Source organism: Saccoglossus kowalevskii, chromosome 10 (genome assembly GCF_978046115.1).
Source record: "Saccoglossus kowalevskii chromosome 10, keSacKowa6.1, whole genome shotgun sequence".
NCBI lineage: Eukaryota > Metazoa > Hemichordata > Enteropneusta > Harrimaniidae > Saccoglossus > Saccoglossus kowalevskii.
This window is the reverse complement of record NC_140650.1, coordinates 31,842,571-31,860,012: the sequence shown is the minus strand read 5'-3', so window position 1 is coordinate 31,860,012 and position 17,442 is coordinate 31,842,571. Positions and strand designations below refer to the sequence as shown.

Genomic DNA, 17,442 nt, shown 5'->3' with positions numbered 1-17,442 from the left:
AAATCGCGTTATTTTAGATCGATCGTTCAATTAGAAAACAATTCGATGCAAACAAAAATATTTGAGCTGTCCTTGTGTGTCATAAACTAATGTGGTTTATCGTTCCATTGGCATTGGGAAACTGTCAGAAAACATGCAATCAGAAAGGAAAAACAATGTTAAAACAATTTTAAATGTATATAATTCAAATGTTGACTGTATATGTGGTCCATACTAAAAAAATATCACAGAATCCTATGATTGGTTTATTATGTTAAATTCTACTCGGTGACAAAACAGCATTTACCAATATAATTAAAGTTACAAATTTCTTTGTATGGAAGAACTGTAAATGTTCAAAGAAACGTGAAATATATCCATGGTGAATGTGTGCCTATTTTACGTTTACATTCTATTTAGTTTTTTATCTAGCAGCGTGAGGTGTCGTGATTAAATACTACGCTTATCACAGGAATGTTGGTAAATAAGCCAGTCAGTGAAATTAAAATCATTATACATGTAGTTAAGACAAGTATAGATAATATCGGGATGTATTAAATTAGGGCGCCATCACAGATATGTCCGACACTTTTGAAGTAATATGTGCAAATTTAAAGCAAAACCGAGACAATCCTAAGAAGATAGACACAAAATTTTAGAGTAAATCAAATGAAAAGGTCGTAGTCGTGTTCTTATACAATATTTAGGACACATTAGTTTATGAGTATTTACCAATAAAATATCTTACTTTTCTGATGTATTTTTAAATCTTCTACGAGATTCATTTTTTTGCATTAAAAACCCCAAATTACACACCCGTCGTTCAATGCGTGAAAAGAGTTGTTCCAGATACTTCTTTACATGACATATGGTGTACTATGTTTTTGGAAGGAGGGGGCTATAAAACTTACTATTTCAAGCATTAATTATACACAGCGTAACTGCATCAATGATCAACTTGGGTAAGTAGCTGAAGTACTACACATAGTTCCTATCCCACTCGGTGCAATACCAACTGTGTTGTCGTTGGGTAAGTAGCTGGAGTACTACACATAGTTCCTATCTCACTCGGTGCAATACCAACTGTGTTGTCGTTGGGTAAGTAGCTGAAGTACTACACATAGTTCTTATCTCACTCGGTGCAATACCAACTGTGTTGTCGTTGGGTAAGTAGCTGAAGTACTACACATAGTTCCTATCTCACTCGGTGCAATACCAACTGTGTTGTCGTTGGGTAAGTAGCTGAAGTACTACACATAGTTCCTATCTCACTGGGTGCAATACCAACTGTGTTGTCGTTGGGTAAGTCGCTGAAGTACTACACATAATTCCTATCTCACTCGGTGCAATACCAACTGTGTTGTCGTTGGGTAAGTAGCTGAAGTACTACACATAGTTCCTATCCCACTCGGTGCAATACCAACTGTGTTGTCGTTGGGTAAGTAGCTGAAGTACTACACATAGTTCCTATCTCACTCGGTGCAATACCAACTGTGTTGTCGTTGGGTAAGTAGCTGAAGTACTACACATAGTTCCTATCTCACTCGGTGCAATACCAACTGTGTTGTCGCCTCCCTGATGTTTTTGCCCCTTAAAACATAAAACGGCATAAATATTTAGGGGTCCAATCCCTTTCAGGGCTGGGCCTTTTTTTGTTATCGCTAGAGTTTTTTCTTCTTCTGTCCTTCGTTTTTTTCGTCAGCTCGTTGGCTGAACAGAATGTTTTCAAACTTGCTGTGCTGATTGGTGGTGATGTGAACTTGTGCACTGAACTTTCTAAATTTGTATTGGTCAACTGTCATGGCCGCTATCGAGGGTCAAAATTGGACCAGAGGGTAGTGGATAATCACCCCTTTCTGAGGGTCTAGGGCTTTAAAAAAATTTACTGTATATAGTACTGCCTAAGTGCAATAAATATCGCCAATAAAAACTTTAGCGGTCACGTAACTTTTTTCTGATATGTTCATTAAAAAAAGCAGACTTTTTTTTCATTAAAATCTTTTTTCTCCTGAACAACATGGCAGGTCACTATGAAACTAAGTATATAGCTTCTACTTATCTATGCATACTTAGTTCGAAAAACAAAATTTGATTGGTCCATTAATTTGGTCGCCATCTTGGATTTAGTGAAAACCGAAAGCGGCCATTTTGAACACTTTGTGGCGGTCTAGGCACATGCAAAGAATGAAGAGAATCGGTCAACAGGATTCTGAAATATGACTCTGGACGGACTGACGCACGGACGGACTGACGCACGGACGAACGGATGGTGAGACTCAGGAACTCACGGACGGTCAGGACATGTATTCTAACATGTATGATCTATGTACTAAATTTTAATGGAAACTGACAAAGCATGTCCAAAATACGACATTTTCAAAAAAACAAGATGGCTGCCAGTCGGCCATCTTTGATCCAATTGTGAAATAAATCGTCATGGACATGTATCCTAACATGTATAATCTATGTACCAAGTTTGAATGAAAATTGACAAATTATGTCCAAAATACAACATTTTCAAAAAACAAGATGGCTGCCAGTCGACCATTTTGAATCAAATCCCTAAACCACTGCATGTGCATAGGTCCCACATAAAGTACTAGGCACATGCAAAGAATGAACGGAATCGGTCTAAGGGATTCTGAGATATGACTTCGGACGGACGCACAGACGCACGGACGGAGACCGAATTATAAGTCCCCGTTTTCGAACTTCGTCCGAGCGAGGACTAATAACAGATGACCATATATGGTCATGTGAGCTCATTAATATCCATAACTGTTATATCTGTAACACTGTTGCAGAACAGAACATGCAACCAGTGCCATAATGAAGGCATCAAACAAAAGATGTAACTGACAGAAGAAATGGTCATATATGATCACGTAACCACATAAATATGCATAAGCAATACACCCAAATTTTTATCAGTAACATGCTTATGCTAATGTTGAATATAAAGAAATATTTATGTTAAATTTACACTTCATTCTGCGGGGATATTAGTATCAACACGCCATTTCAATGAGTATCTGCAGATAACTTTTCTGACAATTCTGCTTGGACCCCCACCAATGCTGCTTGCAGCTTTAAGCATTCTTAAATTTATTTTTATTTTTGACTCTCACACAATAGGAGTTTTTGGGATTAGCTTTCTGTATGTCTGTGTGTGTGTGTGTGTGTGTGTGTGTGTGTGTGTGTGTCTGTATGTGTGTGTGTGTGTGTGTGTGTGTGTGTGTGTGTCTGTATGTGTGTGTGTGTGTGTGTGTGTGTGTGTCTGTATGTGTGTGTGTGTGTGTGTGTGTGTGTGTGTCTGTATGTGTGTGTGTGTGTGTGTGTGTGTGTGTGTGTGTGTGTGTGTGTGTGTGTGTGTGTGTCTGTATGTGTGTGTGTGTGTGTGTGTGTGTGTGTGTGTGTGTGTGTGTGTGTGTGTGGGTGTGTGTGTGTGTGTGTGTGTGTGTCTGTATGTGTGCGTCTATTACACTATTATCCCAAAAACAGATAGTCAGAATGAATAAAACAAAGCATAGATCTTATTATTAATCTGTAAATATTAATTACCTAATTTGCATAATAGTTATCCAATTATCAGATTTTCTACTGACATCTCAACAAACACTCGTCAGATGTCAATGATACCTAGTATATAGATGTTCTTAGATAAGCCACATATATTTAGTTTAGGATTAAATTGTGTGCATCAATACTTAATTAAGCCAATGTACAAGTGTTACACAGTATCTCCAGTACTAATCATAACATTTAAATGAAACTTGGTACATAGCAGGGCTACATAGATGCTCTTTGATAGCCCACATTACCTAAAATTACATTAGAGTTGAAATCCATACAGGTTAATTAGATAATTTGCATAAGTCTGGTCATGTGACTTCATTAATATACATAACTAATGTCGTAATCACTGTTGAAAGTGGGGACCAGGGCTATAGTAAAGGCATTGCAGAAGAGAGGTGATTTACTTATCACATGACCACATATGTGACCTCATTAATGCACATAACTGTATCAAGCCGTTTTGCCGATAGAACCAGTGCAATATTTTCAGCACCGATAGAACCAGTGCAATATTTTCAGCACTGACAGAACCAGTGCAATATTTTCAACACTGATAAAACCAGTGCAATATTTTCAGCACTGATAGAACCAGTGCAATATTTTCAACACTGATAGAACCAGTGCAATATTGTCAGCACTGATAGAACCAGTGCAATATTTTCAGCACTGATAGAACCAGTGCAATATTTTCAACACTGATAGAACCAGTGCAATATTGTCAGCACTGATAGAACCAGTGCAATATTTTCAGCACTGATAGAACCAGTGCAATATTTTCAGCACTGACAGAACAAGTGCAATATTTTCAGCACTGATAGAACCAGTGCAATATTTTCAACACTGATAGAACCAGTGCAATGTTTTCAACACTGATAGAACCAGTGCAATATTTTCAGCACTGATAGAACCAGTGCAATATTTTCAACACTGATAGAACCAGTGCAATGTTTTCAGCATTGATAGAACCAGTGCAATATTTTCAGCACTGATAGAACCAGTGCAATATTTTCAGCACTGATAGAACCAGTGCAATATTTTCAGCACTGATAGAACCAGTGCAATATTTTCAGCACTGATAGAACCAGTGCAATATTTTCAGCACTGACAGAACCAGTGCAATATTTTCAGCACTGACAGAAACAGTGCAATATTTTCAGCACTGACAGAACCAGTGCAATATTTTCAGCACTGATAGAACTAGTGCAATATTTTCAACACTGATAGAACCAGTGCAATATTTTCAGCACTGATAGAACCAGTGCAATATTTTCAGCACTGACAGAACTAGTGCAATATTTTCAGCACTGACAGAACTAGTGCAATATTTTCAGCACTGACAGAACTAGTGCAATATTTTCAGCACTGATAGAACCAGTGCAATATTTTCAGCACTGATAGAACCAGTGCAATATTTTCAGCACTGATAGAACCAGTGCAATATTTTCAGCACTGACAGAACCAGTGCAATATTTTCAGCACTGACAGAGCCAGTGCAATATTTTCAGCACTGATAGAACCAGTGCAATATTTTTCAGCACTGATAGAACCAGTGCAATATTTTCAGCACTGATAGAACCAGTGCAATATTTTCAGCACTGACAGAACTAGTGCAATATTTTCAGCACTGACAGAACTAGTGCAATATTTTCAGCACTGATAGAACCAGTGCAATATTTTCAGCACTGACAGAACTAGTGCAATATTTTCAGCACTGACAGAACTAGTGCAATATTTTCAGCACTGACAGAACTAGTGCAATATTTTCAGCACTGACAGAACCAGTGCAATATTTTCAGCACTGACAGAACTAGTGCAATATTTTCAGCACTGATAGAACCAGTGCAATATTTCCAGCACTGACAGAACTAGTGCAATATGTTCAGCACTGACAGAACTAGTGCAATATTTTCAGCACTGATAGAACTAGTGCAATGTTTTCAACACTGACAGAACTAGTGCAATATTTTCAGCACTGACAGAACTAGTGCAATATTTTCAGCACTGATAGAACTAGTGCAATATTTTCAACACTGACAGAACCAGTGCAATATTTTCAGCACTGATAGAACCAGTGCAATATTTTCAGCACTGACAGAACTAGTGCAATATTTTCAGCACTGATAGAACCAGTGCAATATTTTCAGCACTGACAGAACTAGTGCAATATGTTCAGCACTGACAGAACTAGTGCAATATTTTCAGCACTGACAGAACTAGTGCAATATTTTCAGCACTGATAGAACCAGTGCAATATTTCCAGCACTGACAGAACTAGTGCAATATGTTCAGCACTGACAAAACTAGTGCAATATTTTCAGCACTGATAGAACTAGTGCAATATTTTCAACACTGACAGAACTAGTGCAATATTTTCAGCACTGATAGAACTAGTGCAATATTTTCAGCACTGACAGAACTAGTGCAATATTTTCAACACTGACAGAACTAGTGCAATATTTTCAGCACTGACAGAACTAGTGCAATATTTTCAGCACTGACAGAACTAGTGCAATATTTTCAACACTGACAGAACTAGTGCAATATTTTCAGCACTGACAGAACTAGTGCAATATTTTCAGCACTGACAGAACTAGTGCAATATTTTCAACACTGACAGAACTAGTGCAATATTTTCAGCACTGACAGAACTAGTGCAATATTTTCAGCACTGACAGAACTAGTGCAATATTTTCAGCACTGATAGAACTAGTGCAATATTTTCAGCACTGACAGAACTAGTGCAATATTTTCAGCACTGACAGAACTAGTGCAATATTTTCAGCACTGACAGAACTAGTGCAATATTTTCAGCACTGACAGAACTAGTGCAATATTTTCAGCACTGACAGAACTAGTGCAATATTTTCAGCACTGACAGAACTAGTGCAATATTTTCAGCACTGACAGAACTAGTGCAATATTTTCAGCACTGACAGAACTAGTGCAATATTTTCAGCACTGACAGAACTAGTGCAATATTTTCAGCACTGACAGAACTAGTGCAATATTTTCAACACTGACAGAACTAGTGCAATATTTTCAACACTGACAGAACTAGTGCAATATTTTCAACACTGACAGAACTAGTGCAATATTTTCAGCACTGACAGAACTAGTGCAATATTTTCAGCAGACAGAACTAGTGCAATATTTTCAACACTGACAGAACTAGTGCAATATTTTCAGCACTGACAGAACTAGTGCAATATTTTCAGCACTGACAGAACTAGTGCAATATTTTCAACACTGACAGAACTAGTGCAATATTTTCAGCACTGACAGAACTAGTGCAATATTTTCAGCACTGACAGAACTAGTGCAATATTTTCAGCACTGACAGAACTAGTGCAATATTTTCAGCACTGACAGAAACAGTGCAATATTTTCAGCACTGACAGAACCAGTGCAATATTTTCAGCACTGATAGAACTAGTGCAATATTTTCAACACTGATAGAACCAGTGCAATATTTTCAGCACTGATAGAACCAGTGCAATATTTTCAGCACTGACAGAACTAGTGCAATATTTTCAGCACTGACAGAACTAGTGCAATATTTTCAGCACTGACAGAACTAGTGCAATATTTTCAGCACTGATAGAACCAGTGCAATATTTTCAGCACTGATAGAACCAGTGCAATATTTTCAGCACTGACAGAACCAGTGCAATATTTTCAGCACTGACAGAGCCAGTGCAATATTTTCAGCACTGATAGAACCAGTGCAATATTTTCAGCACTGATAGAACCAGTGCAATATTTTCAGCACTGATAGAACCAGTGCAATATTTTCAGCACTGACAGAACTAGTGCAATATTTTCAGCACTGACAGAACTAGTGCAATATTTTCAGCACTGATAGAACCAGTGCAATATTTTCAGCACTGACAGAACTAGTGCAATATTTTCAGCACTGACAGAACTAGTGCAATATTTTCAGCACTGACAGAACTAGTGCAATATTTTCAGCACTGATAGAACCAGTGCAATATTTTCAGCACTGACAGAACTAGTGCAATATTTTCAGCACTGATAGAACCAGTGCAATATTTCCAGCACTGACAGAACTAGTGCAATATGTTCAGCACTGACAGAACTAGTGCAATATTTTCAGCACTGATAGAACTAGTGCAATGTTTTCAACACTGACAGAACTAGTGCAATATTTTCAGCACTGACAGAACTAGTGCAATATTTTCAGCACTGATAGAACTAGTGCAATATTTTCAACACTGACAGAACCAGTGCAATATTTTCAGCACTGATAGAACCAGTGCAATATTTTCAGCACTGACAGAACTAGTGCAATATTTTCAGCACTGATAGAACCAGTGCAATATTTTCAGCACTGACAGAACTAGTGCAATATGTTCAGCACTGACAGAACTAGTGCAATATTTTCAGCACTGATAGAACTAGTGCAATATTTTCAGCACTGACAGAACCAGTGCAATATTTTCAGCACTGATAGAACCAGTGCAATATTTTCAGCACTGACAGAACTAGTGCAATATTTTCAGCACTGATAGAACCAGTGCAATATTTCCAGCACTGACAGAACTAGTGCAATATGTTCAGCACTGACAAAACTAGTGCAATATTTTCAGCACTGATAGAACTAGTGCAATATTTTCAACACTGACAGAACTAGTGCAATATTTTCAGCACTGATAGAACTAGTGCAATATTTTCAGCACTGACAGAACTAGTGCAATATTTTCAACACTGACAGAACTAGTGCAATATTTTCAGCACTGACAGAACTAGTGCAATATTTTCAGCACTGACAGAACTAGTGCAATATTTTCAACACTGACAGAACTAGTGCAATATTTTCAGCACTGACAGGACTAGTGCAATATTTTCAGCACTGACAGAACTAGTGCAATATTTTCAACACTGACAGAACTAGTGCAATATTTTCAGCACTGACAGAACTAGTGCAATATTTTCAGCACTGACAGAACTAGTGCAATATTTTCAGCACTGATAGAACTAGTGCAATATTTTCAGCACTGACAGAACTAGTGCAATATTTTCAGCACTGACAGAACTAGTGCAATATTTTCAGCACTGACAGAACTAGTGCAATATTTTCAGCACTGACAGAACTAGTGCAATATTTTCAGCACTGACAGAACTAGTGCAATATTTTCAGCACTGACAGAACTAGTGCAATATTTTCAGCACTGACAGAACTAGTGCAATATTTTCAGCACTGACAGAACTAGTGCAATATTTTCAGCACTGACAGAACTAGTGCAATATTTTCAGCACTGACAGAACTAGTGCAATATTTTCAACACTGACAGAACTAGTGCAATATTTTCAACACTGACAGAACTAGTGCAATATTTTCAACACTGACAGAACTAGTGCAATATTTTCAGCACTGACAGAACTAGTGCAATATTTTCAGCAGACAGAACTAGTGCAATATTTTCAACACTGACAGAACTAGTGCAATATTTTCAGCACTGACAGAACTAGTGCAATATTTTCAGCACTGACAGAACTAGTGCAATATTTTCAGCACTGACAGAACTAGTGCAATATTTTCAACACTGACAGAACTAGTGCAATATTTTCAGCACTGACAGAACTAGTGCAATATTTTCAACACTGACAGAACTAGTGCAATATTTTCAGCACTGACAGAACTAGTGCAATATTTTCAGCACTGACAGAACTAGTGCAATATTTTCAGCAGACAGAACTAGTGCAATATTTTCAACACTGACAGAACTAGTGCAATATTTTCAGCACTGACAGAACTAGTGCAATATTTTCAGCACTGACAGAACTAGTGCAATATTTTCAACACTGACAGAACTAGTGCAATATTTTCAGCACTGACAGAACTAGTGCAATATTTTCAGCACTGCTGCAGAAAGTGACATGCAATGATATTGAAAGCAACATGCCAATAAGAGTTGAGGGAGCTGTATACAAGTCTGATAACAACTTGTTGATGTCAAAGTGCTACAGCCATCACTTTCTAAAGAACACACCATTTGATACATTTCTGAAACATGGGTGAAAAGTAGCCATGACAACATAAATTCAATTGAACGGATATTCTTTAATTTTATATCACCCGCTGTAATTGAAATTGCGAAATGTTCCACTCTCTTTCTGAATAAAAAGAATCATCAAACTTGCATCAAAGCAAAACATTTTTTATAATAAAATTCACTCTGAAAAAATAGTTGATATCCTTATAAACATAGCATTTAGAATAGAACCCAAAACCTCTCTGATGCAAAAAAAATGCATTAATTGTATCACTCAAATATACATTCAGTAAATAATCAAATATTTCTTAAAGTGTTTTATTGTCATATTTGTGAATTTACACATGATTTTTAGCTCTAGAAACAATGTCTTCGAAGTCTAGACTAGAGATGTAGATGCAGTAGAGTCTGTAATATCCATACACATGAAATAAACCTCTTTATTTTTGAAAATTTCAAATGCCCAGGCTCTCACAAATACATTTAATGATAAATACCAAAACGTAGCTAAATAAGATGAATTACAATACACATGGTGAAGACTGGCACAGGTGATAATGTTTGTAGCCTCGAAAAGCAATGTGATATTCTGCTCTCAATTTACCAATCCACAAATGCCTAGATACGATGCTAGTAATGTCTCACAAAGGTCAACTACTGACCATAGATTTGATTGGTTGAATGAAAATGCAGTCAATATCAATTATCTGAGATCATCTGAATGATATTTCAACTGGCCATGAACGAGAGTACATATACATGGAATTTCTTTTTTATGCTTATGACATCACATACCGATAATACTAGCATCATAGCTAGGCATTTGTGGAGAGACATATAATAGAACATGGCATACATTGTTAGGAATCTACATAAATAGTACAAGAGAATACTGAATCAAAACTGACCTACCAACAAATAGTTAAAGGGGAACCGCTCAATCCCATGGATTGCACCAAAGAATCATGGGACACTATTGTTTATGTTGTTTACAATGTTAATCTATCTTTTGTTATCCATTGTTATTTTAATCCAGAAAGTAAATTTGTTGTGAAATTAAGCTTAACTGGAAGGTGCCCCTTTAAATAATATGCAAATTTATCTAATCATTGTGTAAGGATTTGAAAAAATAAATCAATCTATTGTGGCACCTTTATTGTGTCTTTTAGCAATATTACTAATAACAAATCATGTGGAAATGTTATGTTTCATATTTTTAAAACTGTTTTCCTTTTTGGGAATTTGATTTTTCACTTTTGATCTATGAAACATTCTGTATCACATAATAAGTGTTCAAATTGTGTGTGAAGAAACTATTCACATTGTCATTGTCATTGTTTTGTATTATGGTCACCTTTCAATACCCAAACATTATTTATAACCCCCCCCCCTCCACCCCCAAACTCCTCACAACAAAATTCTTAAAAATGTCACATTTTTAATTCAAATCACAACAGATATCAAAGAAAAGAACAAAGTAACTGGACTGGTGATACTGCCCTCACAGGCAGATTATTTACCCTGGAAATAATACAAATGTCAATAATACAACCGCTAGGACTGTCCTTCCTTTGTGTTTGTCTTTTTCTCCTTCGGGGAAGTTTTATTCCAGATGCATGCATTATAACCTTCTCTATTGCGAGCAATTTCGATGGCATAGAACTGTATGCGAGTAACTGAAATACAAAACATAAAGCTATAATTAAATAGTGCCTATTTGTGGCCACATTCAGTAATTAACACATACATGTATTGAATTACTTTTTGCACTTTTAGCTTTTACTTACACAAATGACTGTGGAATATCCATGTTCGAAATAAAAAATACTTCAATGATTTAGCATACAAAAAACGGTATTTTTGGTTTGTATTGGATATGTGCTTCTAATAAAGCAAATACGGTATATTTTCTCTATTAGAAGAGCATCTTAAAGAAAAGTATGTACAATATGATGGATCATTAAAATCTGAATACAATCCGTACACCTCTGTCATTGGATAAAAGGCTGCACTACTAATAAAGTAAATAGAGATTTTCCTTCTATTACTTTAGTCATTAACAAATAATTATTCACGGTGACTGCATTGTTAGAAGAAAAATTGGATTTATTATTACTTATCCATATCATCATAGGTATACAAGGGGAAAAATGTCTTTCCTTCTTGTTGTCTCTCTGATGTAAACTTTTATTGTGGTGACAATAACTTAAACTGTTTTTATCTGATCTTTTTCAAACTTGGATATTTTTTATTAACAAACACATCAAAATCAATGTAAAAAAAAGAGTGTCACCAGAGATGTGTTAAAACCTATAGAGTTTTAAAGCCAGCACAATTTCAAGATTATTTGGTGTTCTTGAAGATTTACATTGTCAGTTTATTTCATAAGTTGATACATGAATGCAGTACGATACCTAGTAGTGAGTTTTCCTCTGAGTATTCTTTACTGCAATCAATTCTTAATAAAGTACCAAAATTGAAATCATCCACTTGTCCTTCAAAGTGATTGCAAAATGGTCTCCATTTCTGTGAAAAAGAAAAATTTATAAAAGCTATATCTGAATCTCGGAAGCCAATCAAATTTGAGTTTGAATTTTGTGCTCACAAATTTTCTGTGATTGAGTGAAGTTGATACGAAATGATGAAATTATTAATCCAGATATGATATGATATGATATGATATGATATGATATGATATCATATGATAAGCTATGCTATGCTATGATATGTTATGCTATGATATATGATATTATATGATGTATGATATGATTGATATGATATATGATATGATATGATGTATGATATATGATATGATATGATATATGATATGATATGATATGATATATGATATGATTGATAAGATATATGATATGATATGACATTACTGATGATATTACTAAATATACTCAATTAGAAGCGCAATGTGAAAATGTCTTATGTTCAGACAATATCATGACATTAGAATGACATTGTTTGATGTGGTTAAATTACTAATGGAGCAAGGAAGTTTTCAGGGTGCTTCTATTTGGGATAGATCTATTGAGATACAGATCTAATCACACACAGCTCTACAAATGAAGTGTAAGTAAGAATAAGTACATCAGCGACATTCACAACAGAAAGCACAACATTGACTTACTGATTTAGAATCATCTGTTTTCAAATCTTGGATGTTGATTACATCTATCTTCAAATCTTTAAAATCTTTCCTAAATTCCTTGTAGATTTCATCATCATGTTTGGAAAGTCGAAGCCTTGCTGGATCCACTGAGGATATCAACTGAAAGTAAATGAAGAATGGGATATATAAACAGGAAGTGTCAGTCACTCTGTATACTGTATTTACTCTATTAGAAGCACATCTCCAGTAAAAGTGCTTATAAACAACAACATTTGGTATAAACTGAATCATTAAAATATTTGTTTTAACCATAGCAACACCACTTAGTACATGTGCTACTAATAGAGAAAATACAGTACAGTGAGATATGCATGAATTTGATGCTATGTTGCTTGTTGTTTTTGTTAGAAGAGAATGTCATCTCTATTGACCATTTTTCCCAATGCATGAAACTGATTAAAAATGTTCACATTGAGGTTGACCAATCCCGTCACACTGAGAGCAGCCTAAATTTGCATAATCATTTGGTCAGACACTAAACCAATCAATTAGATCAATACACTTTGACGAATTTAGGGTGGGTCAAAAATCAGTGAAAATAAATTCCATACAAAACACCTGACACTTATGAATTACATGTATTTATTTCTGTGGTCTATGTTTTACACTAATTATGGTCTTGAAGATACATACAGCAATTAGGAGACAGACTATATTGATTGACTATTGATTGATTATTCATTGATATCCAATTGACATCTTTATTCTGATCACATGCATCTGTAGGTTATCCAATGCAGAGTTACAGAAACATGACTTGGACCAGGAATCAATTTCAACCCCAAGCACATATGTGTACATCACATTGAAGGTGATCAATGCAAAGTTACAGAAACACGACTTGGACCAGAAATCAATTTCAACTCCAAGCACATATGTGTACATCACATTGAAGGTGATCAATGCAGAGTTACAGAAACACGACTTGGACCAGGAATCAATTTCAACTCCAAGTACATATGTGTACATCACATTGAAGGTGATCAATGCAAAGTTACAGAAACACGACTTGGACCAGGAATCAATTTCAACTCCAATTACATATGTGTACATCACATTGAAGGTGATCAATGCAAAGTTACAGAAACACGACTTGGACCAGAAATCAATTTCAACTCCAAGCACATATGTGTACATCACATTGAAGGTGATCAATGCAAAGTTACAGAAACACGACTTGGACCAGGAATCAATTTCAACTCCAAGTACATATGTGTACATCACATTGAAGGTGATCAATGCAGAGTTACAGAAACACGACTTGGACCAGGAATCAATTTCAACTCCAAGCACATATGTGTACATCACATTGAAGGTGATCAATGCAGAGTTACAGAAACACGACTTGGACCAGGAATCAATTTCAACTCCAAGCACATATGTGTACATCACATTGAAGGTGATCAATGCAGAGTTACAGAAACACGACTTGGACCAGGAATCAATTTCAACTCCAAGCACATATGTGTACATCACATTGAAGGTGATCAATGCAGAGTTACAGAAACACGACTTGGACCAGGAATCAATTTCAACTCCAAGCACATATGTGTACATCACATTGAAGGTGATCAATGCAGAGTTACAGAAACACGACTTGGACCAGGAATCAATTTCAACTCCAAGCACATATGTGTACATCACATTGAAGGTGATCAATGCAGAGTTACAGAAACACGACTTGGACCAGGAATCAATTTCAACTCCAAGCACATATGTGTACATCACATTGAAAGTGATCAATGCAGAGTTACAGAAACACGACTTGGACCAGGAATCAATTTCAACTCCAAGCACATATGTGTACATCACATTGAAGGTGATCAATGCAGAGTTACAGAAACACGACTTGGACGAGAAATCAATTTCAACTCCAAGCACATATGTGTACATCACATTGAAGGTGATCAATGCAGTGTTACAAAAGTCCCAATTAATTCATGATATTTTATGAATAGGTTGATTATTACTACACAAGGCTATATGCGAGAAAAAGAATTGAAGTCATGAACAATATTTTTGAATTAAACCCGTTATTAATTCACCTAGATCTGATGATACCAGACAAACTGGCTTAGCCCACGCCGATGATTAAATCTAGTTCGTATAACATTTGAGAAAATATGATTGATAAAATAAATGACTAAGTATTACTTACATTGAAATAAGTTTCTGCATGATGGTAGGCTTTCATTGCCCACTGTAGTTCCAAACCACTCTGAAAGTAAAGTGTGGAGTTATACAATAGATCTTGGATCATAGACACCAGGGAGAATGGGGAAACTGAGGCAAACGTCACAAGCATTTGCATGAAGGCTTTATCAAAAATAATCATAAATTTCGAGAAAAATAGAAAAAATAACAACTGGATAAATGGCAAAAAGAGACTGCAATAAATAAAATAAATTCTTCAGAGAGAACACTTCAATGTGAGTTCTATTTAGATAAAATTAAAAACAAGATAAACAGGTTTGATAAAGTTTCAAAGTTTCTGTCTGGCTTCCAATTGAAAAAGGCCAGTATTCAGACATGAGAAGAGAAAAAAAACTTGTGTAACCTCTCCATGACAAACTTGGCCAGGAAACCATGTTATTTCACAAGCACACATCGATTTAATTTAGCAGATTTTACTCATCAGTGAAAATAGCATATTAAAAATTAGTGAATAATTAATGCCTTTACAATAATCACCAAAATATCAACACAATAACATGCAAATTATTGATTTGGAGCGTTGTCAATATAAAAAATAAAATAAAAAATTGAATAATAAGATAAGATAAGAAAATATAATTATTTTATTACTGCCATAAAGAAACAATATATTTCTAGTTTGGTTAAAAAGTGTAATAAAGGTATAAATATTAATTATGAATGTTTGTTAAACTAAAAGTTTAATAATGATAAAATTATTAGTGTATCAATAGTGCAACTTCTGTAATCTAATGTAATTCACAATAACCTATTTAATATGTCAAAGCAGGGGACAACACAAAATGAGCTACTTACATCATTTGTATAGTTTTCAGCAGGTTGAGACAATGCAGAGGCAGCTGACATAGCCCCCTGGGCCCCCTGTCAAGAAATAAAATAACCACATAATCTAATGAGCAACAAATTTATTATTCATGACACAACATTTGAAGTGATAGTCGAAATACTACGAGTGTTCAAATTTTGCGTATTTTACACACATTGTATACATCGTTATGGGTCTCATGTCAAACCGAATGTGGTAGATCGACTGTATAGAGCTTTAAGAATCACTTTCTACATTCATACACACCAATAATAATAATTGAATATTTTAAATATAAATGTCATTGTATATGTTATTGAAACAAATTAGTGGATCTATTTTCGAGGTTAATTACTGGAAGTGTACTTAATTAATTTATTTAATTAACCTTGTCGTTATAGTTTGTCATCTAACATTTAGTCAAAGGTGAATACTTGTTTAATATATACATAATACATGGACATGTGCGCATGCGTTTGAACCCAGAGAATATATAGTGGCGCTGTATTGATTATTCAAACAAAAAGTAGGTGGTTCCAGATCCTACTCGTAATGTGTAATTCACGATTTGGTATGTTCTAAATAAGATGGGATAAATATCAAATGATTTGTCCATTCTTTTCTGTGTATGAGCATGTTGTTTAAGACAGAGAACCTTTCCTTCCCCTGGAAGTTTCTGGCTTTAGAATCGCCTTAGGACTACTGCCCTCAGCGATGGTAAGCTAACAACTCTAGTAATGTGGAATCTCTTACATAGATTGATGGTTCACTGATTTGTTAGTCTGAAAATACAGGCCTAACAAGGAGAGTACCAAATAGGTATTTTGTCTGTCTTTGTATGATGCAATTAACAGTAATTTTTGAAAATTTATTTTTTTATTTACAAATTAAAATATCCATGAACATTAATAAACATAAATATAATTATAATGATTGAAAGGTATTTTCAAAGTTGTCCCCTCCACACACACACACAAAGACTGGGGAGACTCATTTTATATCTGGGGAGGGAGCTGGAGGAAAATGGTTAATTTCATACTTTTCTTTTCACACTACTGTGACAGGTTTTTTTTTCTCCAGAAAGCATGTCTGAATGTTTCAATAAGAACCTTAGAGGGTTTTTTTTTTTTGAACAATTTTCTTACTATTTAGCCTGTGGATTTTTTTTCTTGATGTCAGCCCACATCAAACTTATGTTTTTTTTTAATTCTCCGCCCCCCAGATTTTAACCGGGTTACCCTAAAATTAAAAACACATTACATCACAGTCCCTCTATCAGTGTTAGAGGGACTGTGATTACGTGTAATCATGGAGGGAGCAAACCACGTGCAAGGAACAGACATATTAAAACATAAGAATTATATCTGATATATCAAAATCAACAAATTCCGAACGACAATAACAAACTAAAACAAAATTTCTTTTTACAGTAAGTTAGGACCCCGTCAGGACTTACCAGTGAACTGAGTCCATCGAACGCCATGTTTTGACCTTTCAACTCTGATGATGTGACTTATTATGAATAATCATTTCCGGGTTGGGTTTCCTGTCGCATTGGATACGTTTTCATAACAAAACTATTGCAATATGATTTCATCTTTCAATGGAATAGAACACTGATTATTAACACTGAAGGGCGTGTCGTGAGCGCAGACAATATCTTTATTTTCCAA

At 35.4% G+C, this 17,442-nt stretch overlaps 1 protein-coding gene across 1 annotated transcript; it reads right to left on the bottom strand.

Moving 5' to 3' along the window:
- Positions 1 to 9,617: 9,617 nt before the first annotated feature.
- On the bottom strand, positions 9,618 to 17,423 carry LOC100368495 (protein PBDC1-like). The gene is made up of 6 exons (XM_002739666.4): positions 17,226 to 17,423; positions 15,760 to 15,825; positions 14,909 to 14,968; positions 12,709 to 12,849; positions 11,984 to 12,095; positions 9,618 to 11,245 (listed from the first exon to the last, which is right to left on the bottom strand). Exons 1-6 carry the CDS (start codon positions 17,250 to 17,252, stop codon positions 11,124 to 11,126), a joined length of 528 nt encoding a protein of 175 aa, XP_002739712.2. The 5' UTR covers positions 17,253 to 17,423; the 3' UTR covers positions 9,618 to 11,123.
- Positions 17,424 to 17,442: the final 19 nt, after the last annotated feature.

Bases quoted from the DNA above. Each gene is read 5' to 3' on its own strand.
- LOC100368495 (XM_002739666.4), bottom strand. From the start codon at position 17,252: ATGGCGTTCGATGGACTCAGTTCACTG. The intron at 12,850-14,908 runs GTAAGTAATACT...ATTTACTTTCAG, and splicing joins ATGCAGAAACTTATTTCAAT to TTGATATCCTCAGTGGATCC. The intron at 11,246-11,983 runs GTATCGTACTGC...TTTGTATTTCAG, and splicing joins AGAGGAAAACTCACTACTAG to TTACTCGCATACAGTTCTAT.